The 23,115-nt window shown below is 40.2% G+C and overlaps 1 protein-coding gene across 3 annotated transcripts in view; it reads left to right on the top strand.

Moving 5' to 3' along the window:
- The window catches only part of CD226 (CD226 molecule), a 101,860-nt gene that overhangs the window by 41,971 nt on the left and 36,774 nt on the right, over positions 1-23,115 (top strand). For all 3 annotated transcript variants that reach the window (XM_049902002.1, XM_049902001.1, XM_049902003.1), the window contains one exon: positions 13,913-14,260. In XM_049902002.1, the coding sequence (XP_049757959.1) occupies positions 13,913-14,260 (348 nt within the window). The remainder of the gene's footprint in view (positions 1-13,912; positions 14,261-23,115) is intronic.

The raw sequence follows: 23,115 nt of genomic DNA, 5'->3' as shown, positions 1-23,115 counted from the left end.
CAAAGAAGGTAGTATTGCAGTTGAGTGTTGCAGGATAAGTCACAATTTTCCTGGGATGGGGAGGAAAGAGTACATCTAAGCCATTTCAGGAAAAGAGATGGCTGATGCCAGATCATAAGTAGGGTGTCTGGTAGATTCTAGCAGGAGATGAGACTGGGGACAGAGGCAGAAGTAAAATCAGAAAGGATTTAGCTAAGGGATACGTACTCTGTCTTGTAGCACAGGGAAACACCTGAACCTTTTCAAGCAGCCATGTGGCAGCATCAGGTTTGCATTACAGCTATGCAATTTTGGACACAGTGTGAATTAGAGGGAGAAAGGGCTAGAATTAGAGAAATCACTGAAGCAACTACTTTAATATTGTAGTTGAAAAAATAGCCAAGTCTCGGAGGTTTAAATTCTTTCCTTTCATTCTCCTTGGTGTGAAAGTCATTCTTTCTGTTGTACGGATTTCTCTGAGGTCATGTTTAACCCATCACAGAAGTCCTTAGTGAATGAGTGAAAGAAGGACTGATGAGGAGGTGAAATTTACTTGCCTCTGTTGTAACCTGTCTTCCTGTAGGCACCCCTCCTTCTCTACCATTTGCTTCCAGGAAGCCTCGGTGCCTTCTGGCGAGGTCGGCTCCCACTTCTTTCTCCCTCCTTGGCTACAGCTTGTCTGTTCTGGGTCACTTGTCTGTGGGAAGCTGCTTCCTTTCTTTTCCCCTGGAAACATTCTAACGGACAATTTCACACCAAAGTGTAGATGCCTGCCAGGAGCTGAAGTTTTTCTGTGCATTTTACAAGGGCAAATAAAGAAATTGATCTCTAATTGTAGGGCTTAAAGCATCAAAAAATTAGATGATATTTAGGAAGAGGGGCTTCTTGGACCCTATTTTGCTGCAGTGAAATTCTGCTTCTGTGCAGGACAGAAGGAGCTGGGTGTCCCATATACTCTGCCACAGGGATATGTGAGGATAGTGCTGACAGGGGAGCCCCATCAGCCTCCTGCTGCTAGAGGAGGGTCCAGTCTCTGCCATTCATCAGAGGGTGACTTGTCTCTGGTTCTTGTGACAATTAAATGCATTAGCACATGCAACACATTGAATGCTGGCACAGAATAAGAACTCATCCCAGGCTTATTATTTTGTTCTTAAATATATACTTGTCTTAGTTGTCTAGCGGTGCTGTAACAGAAATACCACAAGTGGATGGCTTTAACAAAGAGACATTTATTTTCTCACACTGTAAGAGGCTAGAAGCCTGAATTCAGGGTGCCAGCTCCAGGGGAAGGCTCTCTCTCACTGTGGGCTTTGGGGGAAGGTCCTTGTCCTCAATCTTCCCCTGGTCTAGGAGCTTCTCAGTGCAGGGACCCTGGGTCCAAAGGACATGCTCCCCTCCTGGTTTTTCATCCTTGGTAGCATGAAGTCCCTCAGCCTCTCTGCTCGTTTCTCTTTTTTGTATCTCGAAAGAGATTGACTCAAAATACAACCTAATGGTGTAGATCGAGTCCTGCCTCATTAACATAACTGCCTCTAATCCTGCCTCATTAATGTCATAAAGGTAGAATTTATAACACATAGGAAAATCACATCAGATGACAAAATGATAGACAATCACACAATACCGGGAATCATGGCCTAGCCAAGTTGGCACATATTTTTGGTGGACACAATTCAATCCGTAACAATACTGAAAACTTTTTTTTTTAAGGTGTATAGAAGACAAAATGCTTAGTGTAGTCTACAACGACAATTCCCTAATATGGCCTATTCTCTAGCAGGTCATGATTAGAGATAGTGTTAATCTTTTGATTCTTTTTTTGTAAAATCCTGCTATGCAGAAAGAGTGCAGTAAATTTTGAAATCCTGGGGACCAATTGCTAACATTTTAATAGAAAACAAGCCAATGTTCTTTGGCTGTATTGTCAACTTTCAGTTTTTCAAGCCCTCAGAAGGTACTGTTTAAAATTCTTATACCCCATTGGTCGTTTCTTTTCCTGGTTGGGAGAAACTATGGAATTAATTGCCCAAACGTTAGACTTTTTCATGTGCTTCAGCAAACCTTATGGTACTGACATACATAAAAAGCATCGTTCTCATTGCACCGTGACAGAGAGATTAAACACTTACTTTAGCAATCGGAATCTATGAACAGAGGTTACCCTGTGAGAATCCAGGTCCAGTAGACATTCTCAAGCTTTGGCAGCTCCATGAAACGGAGTGTATGGGGCTAGGGGGGTGGACCTTTCATAAAACTGTTTTGTGTGGGTTTACTGGTACGCTTTGAATAAACAAACAGACACCCAAGCTAGTTGCCCTAGAATCTACTCTGACTCATAGTGACCCTATAGGACAGGGTAGAACTGTCCCGTGGGGTTTCCAAGGCTGTAATCTTTATGGAAGCAGACCGCTATATATTTCCCCTGAGGAGCCCCTGGTGGGTTTGAACCAACAACCTTTCAGTTCATAGCTGAGTGCTTAACCACTGTGCCACCAGGGCTCCTCTTTGAATCCTGGGGGCAAAAATCTGCCCAGGCCTGAGTTGAATGTTGTTTGTTCTTCATTGTCCAGACAGGGGCAGCACATTTGGACAGGAATGCAAACCTTCTCCCAATATGGGTTTTCTGGTCTGAAGCTCTGATCTGCCAGCCAGGAGATGCTTTCCTGATTCTAGTTACTTCTTTCCATTTAAACGAATGGCCATGTGTGGCCTGGCTTCATGATAGCTTTCCCAGTCTGTTTTTGCCCCAAATCTTTTTCTGTAGCTCTCATTCTTCCTGTTTTATCTCTGCCTTTCAGTTAAGCAATCATTTAGCTTGTTTTTATTTTGTTTGGGTTCATTACCTTTTATCTGTACTTTAAATGAAGGACAGAAAATGACAATATGTGGCGAGGGTGGTTGTGAAGGCTGTTGATCCTAACAGGAGAGAATTTCTTGCCCCCAACTGGTTTTGGAAAGTTCTGATTTATACCCCAAAGCAAAATATCATCCCAAGGAAGGTCTGACCCTGGACTTGGTCATCTGGGAATGTTCTGACTTGTTTAGGGAAATGCCATCTAATAGTTTCATTTCCCCAGTTCTATGAGTGTTCTTTTTCCAAGTTCTATATCTCGTCATTGTTTAATACGCCTCATACGTCTCTTTTAACCTATAGGTTTCTTCCCTTCCATCTCCCTCCCTCTCTTCCCTCTCTCTCTCTCTTTTGTTGTCATTTTGAGTTTCCCGTAGTCTGGACCTGCTAATTGCTTTCCCTTGACATTGTTTAGCACATTACCCTGCTCCTTCTAGTTCTGTAAGTTGATAGTTAGGTTTAGAAGCTCAGTTAGAGTCAGGATTGAATATTTTGTCATGGCTGCTCCTCCCAGGTAGTCTCGAGCAGAGTGTTCTATGAATTTGCGGACATTTATGACTGTTACCTAGAACCATTGGTTGATTTGGATAGTACAAATCCAATTTTAAACAAATGTTTTAATATTAGAGATACGGTAAAAAGACCAAAAATCTATGGAAACACCTTGCACATCGATGACAAAGTGAAATTAAAAATTAAATTTTTTATTCAAAAAACAATGGCTGAGCTCTCTCTATATGCCAAGCACTGCCCAAGGCTCTAAAGATAGAGTTGTGCATGAGGTCTGTACAAAGGCCTGGCTTTATGAAGCTTATAGCAAAAAGACCCGGGGTTTTGTGGAGTTGAGCAATGTTGCAGAGTTGTTCAAATGCACACACAGCCTTCAACCCATGAGGATGGTGAAAAGCAGATAAGCGAGCAGCAGGGGTGGTGGGCAAGGTCAAGAATGGCTGTCGACCTAAGGTCTATGTGGTCCTTGGAAGAGGTAGTGAAACACACGGAGATAATTCTCAAAAATGATCGATAATCCTGCCAGAAGAGCCAAACACATAGTAAACAGTAGTTTGTCATGATATCCTGTAATAAAAATCAATTGTGTAAAGATAACAGTTTAATCTATGCTTATTCTAAGAATTAATGCATAGTTAAATATAGGCATAAAATAAACTGGTTTTTATTTGTATATTTCGGATTAAATTAGAATCAAACTTTTTCTTCCCTCTTCACTCAGACATTTTGGTCCTGTTTTAAGTGGGTTCGCTCTCCAATTCCAAGTACCCTAGGCTGATGGGTCCACTTGTTTGTGTGACGTCTTCCTGGTTTTCAGAGTCTAACCTACAGCCTGTGCAGAGGATCAGGTGATTTGAGCAGTTGATGCAACTGCGAGCACAAGGCAGGCTCTACTGGTCTCGTCTTGGTCTGCATTTTCACCTGGCACCAACTGGTGACTCTTAGTAAGGAAAGGTTAATTGGGGGCTCCTCTGTGCTTCTGAACCACCTGTTTGTGGGGCGAGGGCCTGGCTCTTCCTGTTCTAGGCCGTGAGTGTAGAGAAGTGGGTCCATTCTCTGACTTAGAGGGGGTGCTGGAAACCTCCCAGTGCCCTGTTTCCCCAGGGACAGCCTGTCCATGTGCCCACACCTAGCAGGTTATCCTTGGAGACACTCTCCACTGACACACGGATCTGTCCTTCTGAAAATGCAGACACTTCTGAGAGGCTCTCTCTTCATACCCGTGTGAACAGGTACATGGGGTTGCTTCCTGGGAAAGCAGGTTTTGGTTAGGAGGTAAAGACTGCTCCTGAGATTGGACGAGGGCAGCGTCCAGAGGAGAGGAAAAAAAAGTGTGTGAGACAAATATGCATCTTTTTCCCTTTCTTACTGTTTTATTTAATTTCCCTGCTAACTTTATTTTCTCGGTTTTTCCACTTCTTATGAATTTTCTCCGTTTTTTCTTCCCTTTTCTTTTGTTAGCTTGTTACTTAGAGATGAACTGTTTCTGTGTGCTTGCTATGTGGGTAAAGTGTTAACTCTGGTAAGTAACTCTATGGTTACAGACTGAAAACGTGGAGTGCTGTGGATTTCTCTTTTCGACATTTTGGCAAAAGGAGCCCTTTTCTGTGGGGCTGAAACTAACACAGACATAGTGTTCTACCTTAATATAGATAGAAATCTTACAGCACACTGTGCCATCAGGGCTTCTTACTGTATTTTAGACTTAATTTCTCACATTCTATCTCTTTTTCAAGTGTGGTATCATTTCTTTTCTTCTTCTTTTTTTTTTTTCTTTAACTGGAAAACAAGAAACTGTCTCCCAGCCAGCCTTGGGCAACATGGTGGCACAGGTGAAGTTTATGATGGGTAGTTTTCACTTTTCTGCATTCCTTGTCTAATGTCCAGGTGCTTGGTGGCACCATTACTGCCAGGCTGTCTTCTCTACTTAAACGGTATACAAAAACTTCTTTTTAGTAGCAGTAAAAGGATCATATTAAACAAGGAGTTAATGACTAATAAATAACTCCTTGTGAGTCTTACTTACCTAGTGTTACCATAACAGAAAAGCACAAGTGGGAGGGTTTTAAAGGACAGATATTTATTTTCTCACAGTTCTGGAGGCTAAAAGTCCAAATCAGGGTCTTGGTTGTGTCAATTCCTTCTGTGGGACTCTCTCCTAGGTTTGGTGTCTGCCAGCAATTCTTGGAGTTCCTTTGCTTAAGGTCTCACATGGTTTCTGTGTTTCCCAAGTGTGTCTCTTTTTGTATTCTGCTCTTTTTATAAGCCACCACTCAGAAGAGATTAGGTTTAGGACTGACCCCCCCCCCAACTGAGATATGATCTCATTAATGAAAGAAAACCTCTATTTCCAAACAGAGTCATATTCACAGGTCCAGGGTTTAGAACGTCCACATATCTTTTTGGGGGACACGATGCAATCCATAACATTTGAATTTTAAAAAATAATCCCTGAAGTTTATTCTTTAGATCAGGTTTGTCAATTTTTTTGGTCTCAGGACCCTTGGACCTTTTTTTTTTTTTAACTTTTATTGAGCTTCAAGTGAACGTTTACAAATCAAGTCAGTCTGTCACATATAAGTTTATATACATCTTACTCTTTACTCCCACTTGCTCTCCCCCTAATGAGTCAGCCCTTCCAGTCTCTCCTTTCGTGACAATTTTGTCAGCTTCCAACTCTCTCTATCCTCCCACCCCACCTCCAGACAGGAGATGCCAACACAGTCTCAAGTGTCCACCTGATATAATTAGCTCACTCTTCTTCAGCATCTCTCTCCTACCCACTGTCCAGTCCCTCTCATGTCTGATGAGTTGTCTTCGGGAATGGTTCCTGTCCTGGGCCAACAAAAGGTTTGGGGACCATGCCCGCTGGGATTCCTCTAGTCATAGTCAGACCATTAAGTATGGTATTTTTATGAGAATTTGGGGTCTGCATCCCACTGATCTCCTGCTCCCTCAGGGGTTCTCTGTTGTGCTCCCTGTCAGGGCAGTCATCGATTGTGGCCAGGCACCAACTAGTTCTTCTGGTCTCAGGATAATGTAGGTCTCTGGTTCATGTGGCCCTTTCTGTCTCTTGGGCTCTTAGTTGTCGTCTGACCTTGGTGTTCTTCATTCTCCTTTGTTCCAGGTGGGTTGAGACCAATCGATGCATCTTAGATGGCCGCTTGTTAGCATTTAAGACCCCAGATGCCACATTTCAACGTGGGATGCAGAATGTTTTCATAACAGAATTATTTTGCCAATTGACTTAGAAGTCCCCTTAGAGCATGGTTCCCAAACCCCTGCCCTTGCTCCGCTGACCTTTGAAGCATTCATTTTATCCCGGAAACTTCTTTGTTTTTGGTGCAGTCCAATTGGGCTGACCTTCCATGTATTGAGTGTTGTCCTTCCCTTCACCTAAAGCAGTTCTTATCTAATTAATCAGTAAAAAACCCTCTCCCTCCCTCCCTCCCTCCCTCCCCCCCTCGTAACCACAAAAGTATGTCTTCTTCTCAGTTTATACTATTTCTCAAGATCTTATAATAGCGGTCTTATACAATATTTGTCCTTTTGCCTCTGACTGATTTCGCTCAGCATAATGCCTTCCAGGTTCCTCCATGTTATGAAATGTTTCACAGATTCGTCACTGTTCTTTATCGATGCGTAGTATTCCATTGTGTGAATATACCACAGTTTATTTACCCATTCATCCGTTGATGGACACCTTGGTTGCTTCCAGCTTTTTGCTATTGTAAACAGAGCTGCAATAAACATGGGTGTGCATATATCTGTTTGTGTGAAGGCTCTTGTTTCTCTAGGGTATATTCCGAGGAGTGGGATTTCTGGGTTGTATGGTAGTTCTGACTGTTTAAGATAACGCCAGATAGATTTCCAAAGTGGTTGTACCATTTTACATTCCCACCAGCAGTGTATAAGAGTTTCAATTTCTCCGCAGCCTCTCCAACATTTATTATTTTGTGTTTTTTGGATTAATGCCAGCCTTGTTGGAGTGAGATGGAATCTCATCATAGTTTTAATTTACATTTCTCTAATGGCTAATGATCGAGAACATTTTCTCATGTGTCTGTTAGCTGCCTGAATATCTTCTTTAGTGAAGTGTGTGTTCATTTCCTTTGCCCACTTCTTGACTGGGTTGTTTGTCTTTTTGTGGTTGAGTTTTGACAGAATCATGTAGATTTTAGAGATCAGGCGCTGGTCGGAGACGTCATAGCTGAAAATTCTTTCCCAGTCTGTAGGTGGTCTTTTTACTCTTTTGGTGAGGTCTTTAGGTGAGCATAGGTGTTTGATTTTTAGGAGCTCCCAGTTATCTAGTTTCTCTTCGTCATTTTTGGTAATGTTTTGTATTCTGTTTATGCCTTGTATTAAGGCTCCTAGGGTTGTGCCTATTTTTGCTTCCACGATCTTTATCGTTTTAGTCTTTATGTTTAGGTCTTTGATCCACTTGGAGTTAGTTTTTGTGCTTGGTGTGAGGTATGGGTCCTGTTTCATTTTTTTGCAAATGGATATCCAATTATGCCAGCACCATTTGTTAAAAAGACTATCTTTTCCCCAATTAACTGACACTGGGCCTTTGTCAAATATCAGGTGCTCATATGTGGTTGGATTTATATCTGGGTTCTCAATTCTGTTCCACTGGTCTATGTGCCTGTTGTTGTACCAGTACCAGGCTGTTTTGACTACTGTGGCTGTATAATAGGTTCTGAAATCAGGTAGAGTGAGGCCTCCCACTTTCTTCTTTTTCAGTAATGCTTTGCTTATCCGTGGCTTCTTTCCCTTCCATATGAAGTTGGTGATTTGTTTCTCTATCACCTTAAAAAATGACATTGGAATTTGGATCGGAAGTGCATTGTATGTATAGATGGCTTTTGGTAGAATAGACATTTTTACTATGTTAAGTCTTCCTATCCATGAGCAAGGTATGTTTTTCCACTTAAGTATGTCCTTTTTAATTTCTTGTAGTAGAGCTTTGTAGTTTTCTTTGTATAGGTCTTTTACATCCTTGGTAGGATTTATTCCTAAGTATTTTATCTTCTTGGGGGCTACTGTGAATGGTATTGATTTGGTGATTTCCTCTTTGATGTTCTTTTTGTTGATGTAGAGGAATCCAAGTGATTTTTGTATGTTTATCTTATAACCTGAGACTCTGCCAAACTCTTCTGTTAGTTTCAGTAGTTTTCTGGAGGATTCCTTAGGGTTTTCTGTGTATAAGATCATGTCAACTGCAAATAGAGATAATTTTACTTCCTCCTTGCCAATCTGGATGCCCTTTATTTCTTTGTCTAGCCTAATTGCCCTGGCTAGGACTTCTAGCATGATGTTGAATAAGAGCGGTGATAAAGGGCATCCTTGTCTGGTTTCCGTTCTCAAGGGAAATGCTTTGAGGTTCTCTCCATTTAGAATGATGTTGGCTGTTGGCTTTGCATAGATGCCTTTGATTATGTTGAGGAATTTTCCTTCAGTTCCTACTTTGGTGAGAGTTTTTATCATAAATGGGTGTTGGACTTTGTTAAATGCCTTTTCTGCATCAATTGATAAGATCATGTGGTTTTTGTCTTTTGTTTTATTTATGTGGTGGATTACATTAATGATTTTTCTGATATTAAACCAGCCTTGCATACCTGGTATAAATCCCACTTGATCGTGGTGAATTATTTTTTGATATGTTGTTGAATTCTATTGGCTAGAATTTTGTTGAGGATTTTTGCATCTATGTTCCTGAGGGATATAGGTCTGTAATTTTCTTTTTTTGTAATGTCTTTACCTGGTTTTGGTATCAGGGAGATGGTGGCTTCATAGAATGAGTTGGGTAGTATTCCATCATTTTCTATGCTTTGAAATACCTTTAGTAGTAGTGGTGTTAACTCTTCTCTGAAAGTTTGGTAGAACTCTGCAGTGAAGCCGTCCGGGCCAGGGCTTTTTTTTGTTGGGAGTTTTTTGATTACCGTTTCAATCTCTTTTTTTGTTATGGGTCTATTTAGTTGTTCTACTTCTGAATGTGTTAGTTTAGGTAAAAAAAAAAAAGAAGTGTTTTTCCAGGAATTCATCCATTTCTTCTAGGTTTGCAAATTTGTTAGAGTACAATTTTTCGTAATAATCTGCTATGATTCTTTTAATTTCAGTTGGGTCTTTTGTGATGTGGCCCTTCTCGTTTCTTATTCAGGTTATTTGTTTCCTTTCCTGTATTTCTTTAGTCAGTCTAGCCAATGGTTTATCAATTTTGTTAATTTTTTCAAAGAACCAGCTTTTGACTTTGTTAATTCTTTCAATTGTTTTTCTGTTCTCTAATTCATTTAGTTCAGCTCTAATTTTTATTATTCGTTTTCTTCTGGTGCCTGATGGATTCTTTTGTTGCTCACTTTCTATTTGTTCAAGTTGTAGGGACAGTTCTCTGATTTGGGCTCTTTCTTCTTTTTGTATGTGTGCATTTATCGATATAAATTGGCCTCTGAGCATTGCTTTTGCTGTGTCCCAGAGGTTTTGATAGGAAGTATTTTCATTCTCGTTGCATTCTATGAATTTCCTTATTCCCTCCTTGATGTCTTCTATAACCCAGTCTTTTTTCAGGAGGGTATTGTTCAGTTTCCAAGTATTTGATTTCTTTTCCCTAGTTTTTCTGTTATTGATTTCTAGTTTTATTGCCTTGTGGTCTGAGAAGATGCTTTGTAATATTTCGATGTTTTGGATTCTGCAAAGGTTTGTTTTATGACCTAATATGTGGTCTATTCTAGAGAATGTTCCATGTGCGCTAGAAAAAAAAGTATACTTTGCAGCAGTTGGGTGGAGAGTTCTGTATAAGTCAATGAGGTCAAGTTGGTTGATTGTTGTAATTAGGTCTTCCGTGTCTCTATTGAGCTTCTTACTGGATGTCCTGTCCTTCTCTGTTAGTGGTGTGTTGAAGTCTCCTACTATAATTGTGGAGGTGTCTATCTCACTTTTCAGTTCTGTTAAAATTTGATTTATGTATCTTGCAGCCCTGTCATTGGGTGCATAAATATTTAATATGGTTATGTCTTCCTGATCAATTGTCCCTTTTATCATTATGTAGTGTCCTTCTTTATCCTTTGTGGAGGATTTAAGTCTAAAGTCTATTTTGTCAGAAGTTAATATTGCTACTCCTCTTCTTTTTTGCTTGTTGTTTGCTTGATATATTTTTTTTCATCCTTTGAGTTTTAGTTTGTTTGTGTCTCTAAGTCTAAGGTGTGTCTCTTGTAGGCAGCATATAGACGGATCATGTTTCTTTATCCAGTCCGAGACTCTCTGTCTCTTTATTGGTGCATTTAGTCCATTTACATTCAGCATAATTATAGATAAGTATGTGTTTAGTGTTGTCATTTTGATGCCTTTTTATGTGTGTTGTTGACAATTTCATTTTTCCACATACTTTTTTGTGCTGCGACGTTTTTCTTAGTAAATTGTGAGATCCTTATTTTCGTAGTGTTTGACTTTATGTTTGTTGAGTTGTTAGGATTTTCTTGGCTTTTATCTTGAGTTATGGAGTTGTTATACCTCTTTGTGGTTACCTTAATATTTACCCCTATTTTTCTAAGTAAAAACCTAACTTGTAATGTTCTATATCTCCTTGTATCACTCTCCATATGGCAGTTCTATGCCACCTGTATTTAGTCCCTCTTTTTGCTTACTGTGATCTTTTACATTTTGACTTCAGTGATTCCCTGTTATGAGCATTTTTTTTTTTTAATTAATCTTAATTTTTTTTTTGTGATTTCCCTCTTTGAGTTGATATCAGGATGTTCTGTTTTGTGACCTCATGTTGTGCTGGTATCTGATATCATTGGTTTTCTGACCAAACAATATCCTTTAGTATTTCTTGTACCTTTGGTTTGGTTTTTGCAAATTCTCTAAACTTGTGTTTATCTGTAAATATCTTAATTTCGCCTTCATATTTCAGAGAGAGTTTTGCTGGATATATGATCCTTGGCTGGCAGTTTTTCTCCTTCAGTGCTCTGTATACGTCGTCCCATTCCCTTCTTGCCTGCATGGTTTCTGCTGAGTAGTCTGAACTTATAGATTCTCCCTTGAAGGTGACCTTTCTTTTCTCCCTGGCTGCTTTTAAAATTTTCTCTTTATCTTTGGTTTTGCAAGTTTGATGATAATATGTCTTGGTGTTTTCCTTTTTGGATCAATCTTAAATGGGGTTCGATGAGCATCTTGGATAGCTATCCTTTCATCTTTCATGATGTCAGGGAAGTTTTGTGTCAGGAGATCTTCAACTATTTTCTCTGTGTTTTCTGTTCTCCCTCCCTGTTCTGGGACTCCAATCACACGCAAGTTATCCTTCTTGATAGAGTCCCACATGATTCTTAGCGTTTCTTCATTTTTTAAAATTCTTTTATCTGTTTTTTTTCAGCTATGTTGGTGTTGATTCCCTGGTCCTCCAGATTTCCCAGTCTGCATTCTAATTGCTCGAGTCTGCTCCTCTGACTTCCTATTGCGTTGTCTAATTCTGTAATTTTATTGTTAATCTTTTGGATTTCTGCATGCTGTCTCTCTATGGATTCTTGCAACTTATTAATTTTTCCACTATGTTCTTGAATAATCTTTTTGAGTTCTTCAACTGTTTTATCAGTGTGTTCCTTGGCTTTTTCTGTAGTTTGCCTTATTTCGTTTCTGATGTCTTGAAGCATTCTGTAAATTAGTTTTTTATATTCTGTATCTGATAATTCCAGGATTGTATCTTCATTTGGGAAAGATTTTGATTCTTTTATTTGGGGGGTTGTAGGAGCTGTCATGGTCTGCTTCTTTATGTGGTTTGATATCAACTGTTGTCTCTGAGCCATCACTGGGAAACTTGTTTTTCCAGAAATTCCGCTGAGTGGGACGCTGGCTCCAGGCTCCAAAAACAGTTGCTGCTTCCCCGTATTTGTTCGTTCTCCGTCTCTAAATCTGTGTTTGTTGTTCAGGGTTCGTAGATTGTTATGTATGTGATCGATTCACTTGTTTTTCCGAGTCTTTGTTGCAAGAGGGATCTGGGGTAGCGTCTATCTTGGCCCTGCCTCCTGGACATTCTTAAAAATAAACGAAGACCCCAAAGAGTTTTTGTTTATGTGGGTTCTATTTCTTAATATTTACTGAGTTAGAAATTAGAATTGAGCAAAACTAAAAACACAAGAATTTACATGGGCACATCCCATTAGATACCAAAGCCTCCAGAAATATCTACTGTATACTTGTGAGAGAAGGAAAGTAAAAAAACATAAATTACACCTGATTGAAACCCTGGTGGTGTAGTGGTTAAGTGGTACTGCTGCTAACCAAGAGGTCGGCTGTTCAAACCCTCCAGGTGCTCCTTGGAAACTCTATCGGGCAGTTCTACTCTGTCCTATAGGGTCACTATGAGTCGGAATCGACTGGATGGCAGTGGGTTATTATTACAAAGGGAAACCCTAGTGGTGTAGTGGTTAAGTGCTATGGCTGCCAATGAAAAGGTCAGCAGTTTGAATCCACCTGGTGCTCCTTAGAAACTCCATGGGCCAGTTCTACTTTGTCCTATAGGGTGACTATGAGTTGGAATCGACTTGACAGCAAGGGGTTTGGGTTTTTATTATTATTATTATTACAAAAATAGTTTTTGCCTTGCAGGTCCCCTGAGAGGGACACAGGGACCTTGGGATCCCCAGAATACTCTATAAGAACCATTGCTTTAGATCTTCAGTGATTCCAGCATTCTAGTAATGGTGGCAGAATGGTGGCAAAATATCTCCGTTTGGAAATAGAGGTTTTCTTTCATTAATGAGATCATATCTCAGTTGAGGCGGGAGTCCTAAACCTAATTGCTTCTGAGTGGCGGCTTATAAAAAGAGCAGAATACAAAAAGAGGCTTTCTTGGTGCCCAGGAATTCATACCATGTGTGGTCCCTACTCTGTCTATTCGTAAGTCAATTCTGTGTACATGAAAAATGGGCTTATTTAGTGAAAATGATCTGGTATCTTCTTTGTGGCCATTCAAATCTTAGTTGGTATGATTGTTGTTGTTGTTATGTGCCCTCAAGTCAATTTTGACTCATAATGACCCCATGTGACAGGGTAGAACTGCCCCATAACATTTCTTTGGCTGTAATCTTTATGGGAGCAGATTGCTAGGTCTTTCTCCAGCAGAGCCACTGGGTGGGTTCGAACCACCAACATTTCTGTTAGCAGCCAGGTGCTCCTTAGTTGATACAATAATAATCTGGACATTCAGTACTCAAAGTCAATGTTTGAGTCACCAGCCCAATGCTATTAGAGCAGTGTTGCTCTGAAATTTAGCTCTTAATGAGATCACTACCACGAGAAACACCAGGGGGTTTCAGTTATGTTTCTCACTATATGGTTAACCAAGTAAAACTCAAGGGAACACGTGTGAACACATGCATCATCTTTAGTGTTTATGTACCAGCCTCTTCCTAGCTATTTTCTTTTACAAAAATGTGATATAAAGTTATCCCTGACAATGGATGAAACTGTGTTAAGTAATGTCACCAATCATTTTGGTTGAAGGTTCTGGGTGGCTTCTACCTCCATATCCAAAAATGGTGACCTAAGTCCAATCATTCCATTCTTCTTTTTCAGATCGTTTTGAGACTGCTGTGCCATCCAATAAACATCTGGACTCAGAACCTGGAAAAAATATCACACTCACCTATCAGCTTCAGAGCAAGGAGCCAATGCAACTAGTTATGTGGGAAAAGATCCAGCCCCATCAGATTGATCTCCTAACTTTCTGCAACTTGTCCCAAGGGAGAAGTTATGCTTCAAAGTACCAAAGACAAATATTGACCAGCTGCAGCCAGGGAATGAGAAAGAGCTTCGTTGTGATCCAAAATGTCACTGCCTCTGACTCAGGACTTTACCGGTGCAGCTTTGAGGCCAGCACAGGACAGAAGGAGACCTTTGTGGTGAGGCTGACCGTGACTGATGGTGAGTAAAGCACGGAGGTTGTCAAGTGTCAAAACGGGGAAAGCCAACCACCATGGATTGGTTTCCATTGTCTTTTCTCATCTATTTAATATGACTTTTCTTCAGAATTTTTATTTTAACGGTTGAATTTAGGCACATTGGCAGCAGGGCTTTGAACCAGTTCTTCTTAGTTGAATCATGGCCAAAGAAATGACACTGGAACAGATGCAAATTTTTTAAATTTGGGTGAGCCAGAACTATAACTGGAACAGGAAAAATTATGGGTCAAAGCCCTGTTAGAAACTTAATCTCTCTATTAGAAAACGAGGGCAGTGTACTTGTTACCTAGCAAACAAATCTCTTGTCCAGTGGATTTTGGGCTGGAAACAGGTCCCCAAATCAAAGGTGGCAGCTGGCCACATGGCTTTGAATGTGTATCCCTCTTCTCAGTCCTGACAATAATCCAGTCTCAAGCACCAGGCTCCTGAAAGGGCTCACCCACACCTCTTCTGAGTCTCCCATTCCAGGGCTTTGACTCGTAATTGTTCCTGTGCCAGTTAGGGTTGTGGATCACTCAAATTTAAAAAATTCAGGTCTGTTCATTCAGGTCTCCTATCTAATCTTTGCTTCATCGGCCATGACTGAAGTGGTTCGAACCAGTTCGTAACCCTGGTTGGCAGTTACTGAATTTTAGTATTTGATATTTCTTTATCTTGCTAATCTGTGAATCACCAAACGAAAATCCATTGTTGTCAAGTCAATTCCAACTCATAGCTACCCTGTAAGACAGAGTAGAACTGCCCCACAGGGTTTTCTTAGTTATAAATTTTTGTTGTTGTTGTCATTGAGAATATACACAGAAGAACATACCCAATTCAACCATTTCTACATGGACAATTCAGTGGCATTGATTACATTCTTTGAATTATGCAACCTTTCTCATCCTCTTTTTCTGAGTTGTTCTCCTCCCATTAACATAAACTCACTGCCCCCTAAGGCTCCTATCTAATCTTTGAGTTACTGTTGTCACTTTAATCTGATATAGGTAGTTCTTAAAAGAGCATGTGCTCAAGGCAGACACTCTTTAATAGTTAAGTTAAACTACTGTTTGGTTTTAAGAGCACTTCAGGGAATATTTTTGGTATAAGTTGGCTGTAATCTTTATGGGAGCAGATCATCAGGTCTATTCTTCTGTGGAGCCTCTGGTTGGGTTTGAACCGCTGACCTTTTGTTTAGCAGCCAAGCACTTAACCTCTGCACCACCAGGGCTCCTGGCCTGTGAATCACAGATTTGACAATAATCTTTTCTGTTTTCTTGATCTGCCACATTCCTGAAATTAAAAAAAATAATTTAGAGGGAGGTTGAAAAATACGTGATACTGACAGCCTGTATATTTCAGGTATACAACTCCTATATTCCCAATTATATTACAACTTTTCAATAGTGGTGGCTAAAATAATAAGATAGGGTAGATCAGTGTTTGCTGAATCAGTGTTGGGTGGAATTCAATAGGTGTTTGATCATGTGGGCACTAATTTGCCAGGAACAGAGCCAGTACTTTTCATACTTGGAAGCAGAAGGACAGATCTTGAAGCCAACGAAGTTTACCTTCAGAGCCTCTCACGTGAACAGGCCCCCTTCCAAGGTGCGGTACTAACTTTGTTTTAGTAATTTCTTGTCTTTGTCTTAATGAAGCCCTAACTTGTGTAAGCTTTGGGCCCCACAAAACCTGAATTCACCCGTGTGTGAGAATAAGGAAAAGTGATGGCTTCACTTCCTGAAGTACCAACATAGAGACCGTGTGGGGTCTGTGCTATGGCCTGTGTGACAACTGAGTGGGAGGGGCATCTCAGCATCACCCAACTCTGCCTCCAGGCAAACTTTCTCCTGAAGATGATACGCCGCAGAAAATAATTAGGTTTTATTGGTGACAGAAATTTTATTTTATTTTATCCTCCTCCCATTCCTTGCCCTTCTCTACCTTTTCTGCCCTCTTCTCTTCTCCTTTCTTTCTTCCCGTCTCTCCCACTCTGTCCTCCTTCCCTCCCTCCTTCATGTCTTTCTTTCTTCCTTCCTTCTTTTCTGTCCTCTGCCTCCAGTCAGCTTGTCTTTAGACTTTTACAGCCATGGCTTCCTGAGCTTTGACTGACTCTCCAGAAAGCCAGTAAAAGCCAAGTCAGTTGCCATCAAGTCAACTTCAACTCCTGGTGACTCCACATGTGCCAGAGTAGAACTGGGCTCCACAGGCATTTTAATGGCTGATTTTTCAGAAGTGGATCACCAGGCCTTTCTTCTGAGGCACCTCTAGGTGGACTAGAACCGCCAACCTTTGGCTTAGCAGCTGAGCATTTGCACCACCCAGGGGCTCTCCGCCTTTATGGACTCTGTTTACATTGCCCAGACTCATATTTGTTCTTGCATCGGAAACGAAGAAGAAAAGGTTCTGTAAAAACATCAGCTTCTGCTGCTGCCATTGCTGCAGCTGTGTGTACTAAGGAGGACACTCGGCAGAGACAGGTGGTTTTTCATACAGAACCACCTTTTGTAGAAGACTACGTCATTCCTGCTTTGTTCCACTTACTGATAGGAGCTGTGAGTGAGATATACATTGGACCCAAGGTAATGCAAAGGAGGGGCTGATGCATTTTGGGGGAAGGAAAAATTCACAGAAATTCCTCATTTTATATGTTGACTCCATTCCTTCAGACATATACAGAAAATATTTCTCATCTAAAAAGAGCCCTTATATTGCAGAGTGTTTTTTGAACATGGCAGGAAAAATAAAGAGTGAACACAGATGCTAGCCTTCTTTCAGAGACCAAGGCAAGAAAGTGTTCTGTTGAGAAAACTGTCATAAAGAGTCATTATCAAACACATAGGGATAAAATATTGTCCATTACATGCTGGAAAAGTAATTATAAACCTCTTCGTCCATAGAGAAAATGCAGGTAATATGACAGGTTCTTATGCAGTGTAGTTACTAAACTCTTTGCAATGAAGTTCAAAAAGTCATTTGTCCAAACTTGACTACTTTCTTGAACAAAACTATTGCTTTTCTTTGAACGTAAGTTTTAAACAATGTCAAAAATCTGCCAGGTGAAAGTGAAAGTCCATTTGGTTTGGACACTCACAAAAATGGCCTTTTTTTTTTTTTTTTAAATGAAAAGACATACTCTTTTATGATTTGAAGAATGCAAAATATAAGCCAAAAGCCAAACCCGTTGCCGTCAAGTCGATTCCGACTCATAGTGACCCTATAAGACAGAGTAGAACTGCCCCATAGGATTTCCAAGGAGCACCTGGTGGATTTGAACTGCTGACCTTTTGGTTAACAGCTGTAGCTCTTAACCACTATGCAGTTAGGATTTCCATGCAAAATAAAAGATGGTATAAATACTTAATGAAACAGAGTTGCTTTCACTTGAGTAGAATTTCAACACTAAATCCCTTATCCGAGATTAGTACATTGTTGGAATATTTGAATGACTCCAATCTAATTGCTCCTTCCTTCAAGAGTCCAAGCTACTGGTTCCCACTGGTGTCTATGTTACCATCTCCTTCTATTCTCAGGATGTTAGCTGTTAGAATTTAGCATACTGGGCAATGTCCCAGGTTGTCTTCTTTTACTCTCGAAGTTTAAAGAGCTATATCTTCACCACGTTCCCCCCTTGTCAGTGGTGCAGAAACAAACACGGCAGTCATCCTGGAGGCCCTGTACAGCTGAAGGTCATGGAGTTACAGGGACCTCTGTGCTTGACTTGATTTCTCCCAGAATCTTGATACCATACAGGTGGAACACAATACACTAATTATGCAGAACAAATTTCTTCCATGCCATCTCCCCCAAAAATGGCTTTTTGTTGTTCAATCGACAGGTTGAAAGAATATCAACTGGGCAATGTGTCCATTAATAAAATGTTATAGTTGGCAGAGGATGACACTCATTGACTGCATGTTTTTGTTTAATTCCTTTTTTCGGGGACTGTAAGTGAAGATTGAAATAAAAGCATCAGATGGAACACAAAATATATAATCTACGTTTTCTCTCGTGCCATTTGATTATTTCAAGTCTTGAGGCTGTTTGGTCAAAAATCAATGCAGAGATTAAAACTGAGAGACAGTTATAAGCCATGGAGCAGATTTAATTTATTTAGACTGTCAGGGGAAAGGTGGTTGTGACTCAGATTTTCTAAACTGCTATGCATCCTTTTGTTAGCTCCCATCCACTTTTTTTTGTAGGGCATAGCGTTGAGTCCAAAGAGAGATTTTTTTTTTTAAACCATGGTGATTATATCCTGGAGCCCTGGTGGCGCAGTGGTTAAGAGTTCGGCTGCTAACCAAAAGGTCAGCAGTTCGAATCTACCAGCTGCTCCTTGGAAACCCTATAGGACAGTTCTACTCTGTCCTGTAAGGTTGCTATAAGTTGGAATTGACTTGATGGCAGCAGGTTTGGCTTTTTGGGTAAGTGTATGTATATATGTGTGTGTATATATAAATATATACACACACATATATACATACATATGCGTATATACACAAAACAAAATATTTGCCATGTCAACATATTTTACATGTCCAATTCAGTGATGTTAATTACATTCATGTTATCCAACCATCACCACTATCCGTTTCTAAATTTTTCCATCACCCTCAACACAAGCTCAGTATTCCCCAAGTAATGAGGTCCTCTTTCCTCCTGCTAATGAACTTTAGTGTCTATACATTTGCCTATTCTAGACATTTCATATAAGTGCGGTCATACAGTATTTGTTCTTTTGTGATTGACTTATTTCACTCAGCCTGTTTTCAAGGTTCATCCAAGTTGTAGCATGTATCAGGACAAAAACAGTTTTTTTAGGGCTCTCATATTCTACACACATACACACACACACACGCCTCTGCACACACCCACACACACACACTTCCCCATATACGCCACATACACACACCATCTGAGCACTCTTCTCCTGAATTTTTCCTACTTAAATTTATATTCTGGCAAGTACCAGGTGATCAGAAATCACCCATGAGACCACCAGTGTCAACTAATACATTGTATACTCAGGCCTTGATGTATTTTGAATGGGGAGAAAGGCACATAAGCATGAATTGGACCCCGATTTGCTATCAACTTTCTTTGCAGAATGAAAAGAATCATTTGTCTCCTACCTTTTGCTCTCCTGACCTGGGAAGTAATGTGAAATTGCTCCATACTGACTTTTTGAATTTGGAACTTGGCCAGACACCAGGGACAAGGAACTGAAGGAATGTCTGTATAGTGACAGTGACCAAAATTATTCTTGGCTCTCATGATCCTCTGGATTTTCGTTATCCATGAGAGGAGTATTTTAAGATTCATCAAAAGAATATTGTGAAGTCTTTTTTAAGACTTTCTAAATGTTGGGCAGACTACTGTTTTTTTTTCTCTCATTCAAAATTTATACACAAATTGTTTTGTGATATTGGTTGTAATCCCCGAAATGCATCAGCACCCTCCCCCTTTCCCTTTATACTTTGGGTTCCCCCTATCCATTCATCCAGTTTTCCTGTCCCTTCCTGTCTTCTCCCCTTTGCTTTTGAGCAGGTGTTGCCCATTTGATCTCATATACTTGATTGAACTAAGAAGCGTGTTCCTTATGTGTGTTATTGTTTGTTTTATAGGCCTGTCTGATCTTTGGCTGAAAGGTGGACTTCGGGGTAAATTCAGTTCTGAATAGGACATCTGGGGGCTGTAGTCTTGGGTGTTCCTCCAGTCTCTGTCAGACCAGTAAGTCTTGTCTTTTCTTGTGAATTTGAATTTTGTTCTACATTTTTCTCCAGCTCTGCCTAGTACTCTCTATTGTGATCCCTGTCAGAGCCAGTGGTGGTAGCCGGCATCATGTAGTTTTTCAGGGCTCAGGCTGGTGGAGGCTGTGGTTCATGTGGTCCGTTAGTTCTTTAGACTAATATTTTCCTTGTATCTTTTGTTTTCTTCATTCTCCTTTGCTCTGGACTGTATGGGACCAGTAGATATATCTTACATGGCTACTCTCAAACTTTTAAAACCCCAGATACTACTATCACCAAAGTAGGTTGTAGAACATTTTCTTTATGAACTATGTTATGCCAATTGACCTAGATATCCCCTGAGACCATGATTTCCAGTCCTCTGGCCCCGTAACTCAGTCTCTCAAGATGTTTGGTGTATCTAGTAAGCTTCTATGACTTTCCCTTTGTCAAGTTGTACTGACTTCCCGTACACTGTGTGTTGTCTTTCCCTTCACCAAAGTTAGCACTTGTCTACTATTTAGTTAGTGATTTCTTTTCCCCACCCCTCCCCTTCCTCATCACCATCAAAGATTTTTTTTTCTATCTGTAAGCCTTTTCTTGGGTTTTTGTAATAGTGGTCTCATACAATATTTGTCTTTTCATGATTGACTTATTTCACTCAGCATAATGCCCTCCAGATTCATCCGTATTGTAAGATGTTTCTCAGATTCATCATTGTTTTTTATTGTTGCATAGTATTCCATTGTATCTTCTTGTAGTTTTGATTTGCAGTTCTCTAACGGCTAATGTATGTAAGAGCTTAGCTGCTAACCAAAAGGTCAGCAGTTTGAATCCACCAGTCACTCTGGAAATCCTATGGGGCAGGTCTACTCTGTCCTATAGGGTCGTTATGAGTCAGAATCCACTTGACGGCAATGGGTTTGGCTTGGTTTTTAATAGCCAGTGATTGCGAGCATTTCCTCATGTGTCTGTTAGCTGCCTGAATGTCATCTTTGGTAAAGTTTCTGTTCATGTCCTTTGCCCATTTTTTAACTGGATTATTTGTCTTTTTGTTGTTTAGGCGTTGAAGTATTCTATAGGTTTTAGAGATTAACCCCTTGTTGGATATGTCATAGTCAAATTTTTTTTCGCCAGTCTGTAGGTTCTCTTTTTACTCTTTTGGTGAAGTCTTTTGATGATCATAAGTGCTTAATTTTTACTTATTTATTTATTTTTACTTCTTTTTTTTTTTTTTTTAATTGTACTTTAGATGAAGGTTTACAGAATAAACTAGTTTCCCGTTAAACAGGGCACATACTGTTTTATGACACTGGCTAACAACACCACAACATGCCAACACTCTCCCTTTTCGAGCTTGGGTTCCCTATTTCCAGCTTTCCTGTCCTCTCATGCCCTCTAGTCCCCACCCCTGAGCTGCTGTGCCCTTTTAGTCTTGTTTTGTTTTATGGGCCTGTCTAATCTTTGGCTGAAGGGTAAGCCTTGGGAGTGACTTCATTACTTAGCTAAAAGTGTGTCCGGGGGCCATCCTCTTGGGGTTTCTCCAGTCTCTGTCAGGCCAGTAAATCTGGTCTTTTTTTGTGAGTTAGAATTTTGTTTTACATTTTTCCCAGAGGGTCTTTGTCTGGGACCTTCTCTTGTGATATCTGTCAGAGCAGTCAGTGGTGGTAGCCAGGCACCGTCTAGTTGTGCTGGACTCAGTCTCTGGAGAAAGTGGTAGAAGTGGTCCATTAGTCCCTTGGACTAATCTTTCTCTTGTATCTTTAGTTTTCTTCATTCTCCCTTGCTCCTGACAAGGTGAGACCAGTGGAGTATCTTAGACGGCCACTCACAGGCTTTTAAGACCCCAGATGCTACTCACCAAAGTAGAATGTAGAATATTTTCTTTTTAACTATGTTATGTCCTTTGAGCTAGATGTTCCCTGAGACCAAGGTCCCCACGGCCCTCAGCCCAGCAATTTGGTCCGTCAGGGAGTTTGGATGTGTCTGTGGTGCTTCCTTCCATGACCTTGCCTTGTTAAGTGTCTAATTTTTAAGAGCTCCCAGTTATCTAGTTTATCTTCTGGTGTTTGTGTATTGTTAGTTACAGTTTGTGTCCTATTTATGCTGTATATTAGGGCCCCTAGGGTCCCTATTTTTAAGACTACTACTTTTTAAACTGAGTTTATGGACTGTAAGAACTAGGACAAACAAAATGAAATCGGCTCTCATAGAAAGTTTCTGGAGGAGTCTAGTTTTTTTTTTTTTTTAATTGTACTTTAGATGAAGGTTTACAGAACAAAGTAGTTTCTCATTAAACAATTAGTACACATATTGTTTTGTAACATTGGTTACCAACCCTGCAACATGTCAACATTCTCCCTTTTCGATCTTCGGTTCCCTATTATCAGCTTTCCTCCTCCCCTAGACCATGGTCCCCATAGCCCTCAGTGCAGTAATTTGGTCCATCAGGGAGTTTGAATGTGTCTATGGAGCTTCCATGACCTTGCCTTGGATGAGTTGTGTTGGCTTCCCAGTATTGTGTACCGTCTTACCCTTCACCAAAGTAACCACTTATCTATTGTCTATTTAGTGTTTTTCCATCCCCATCCCTTCCCTCCCTGGTAACCACCAAATATTGTTTCTTTTTGTGTTTAAACCTTTTCATGAGTTTTTATGGTAGTGATCTCATACAATATTTGTCCTTTTGTGATTGACTTATTTCACTCTGCATTCATCCATGTCGTGAGATGCTTTGCAGATTCATCATTGTTCTTTATCCTTGCGTAGTACTCCATGGTGTGTATGTATCATAGTTTATTTGGGCGCCTAGGTTGTTTCCATCTTTTTGCTATAGTGAACAATGTTGCAATGGACATGGATGTGCATATGCCTATTTGTGTGATGGCTATTATTTCTCTAGGATATATTCCTAGGAGTGGGATTGCTGGATCATATGCTATTTCTATTTCTAGCTTTCTAAGGAAGTGCCATAGCATTTTCTAAAATGGGTGTATCATTTTGCATTCCCACTAGCGGCACATAAGAGTTCCAATCTCCCTGAACCCTCTCCAATATTTGTTATTTTCTATTTTTTTGATTTGTGCCAGTAATACCAGAGTGAGATGGC

The sequence above is a fragment of the Elephas maximus genome, chromosome 11, assembly GCF_024166365.1.
Source record: "Elephas maximus indicus isolate mEleMax1 chromosome 11, mEleMax1 primary haplotype, whole genome shotgun sequence".
Lineage (NCBI taxonomy): Eukaryota > Metazoa > Chordata > Mammalia > Proboscidea > Elephantidae > Elephas > Elephas maximus.
The sequence above is the reverse complement of the archived record's forward strand: the minus strand, read 5'-3'. Positions and strand labels throughout refer to the sequence as shown.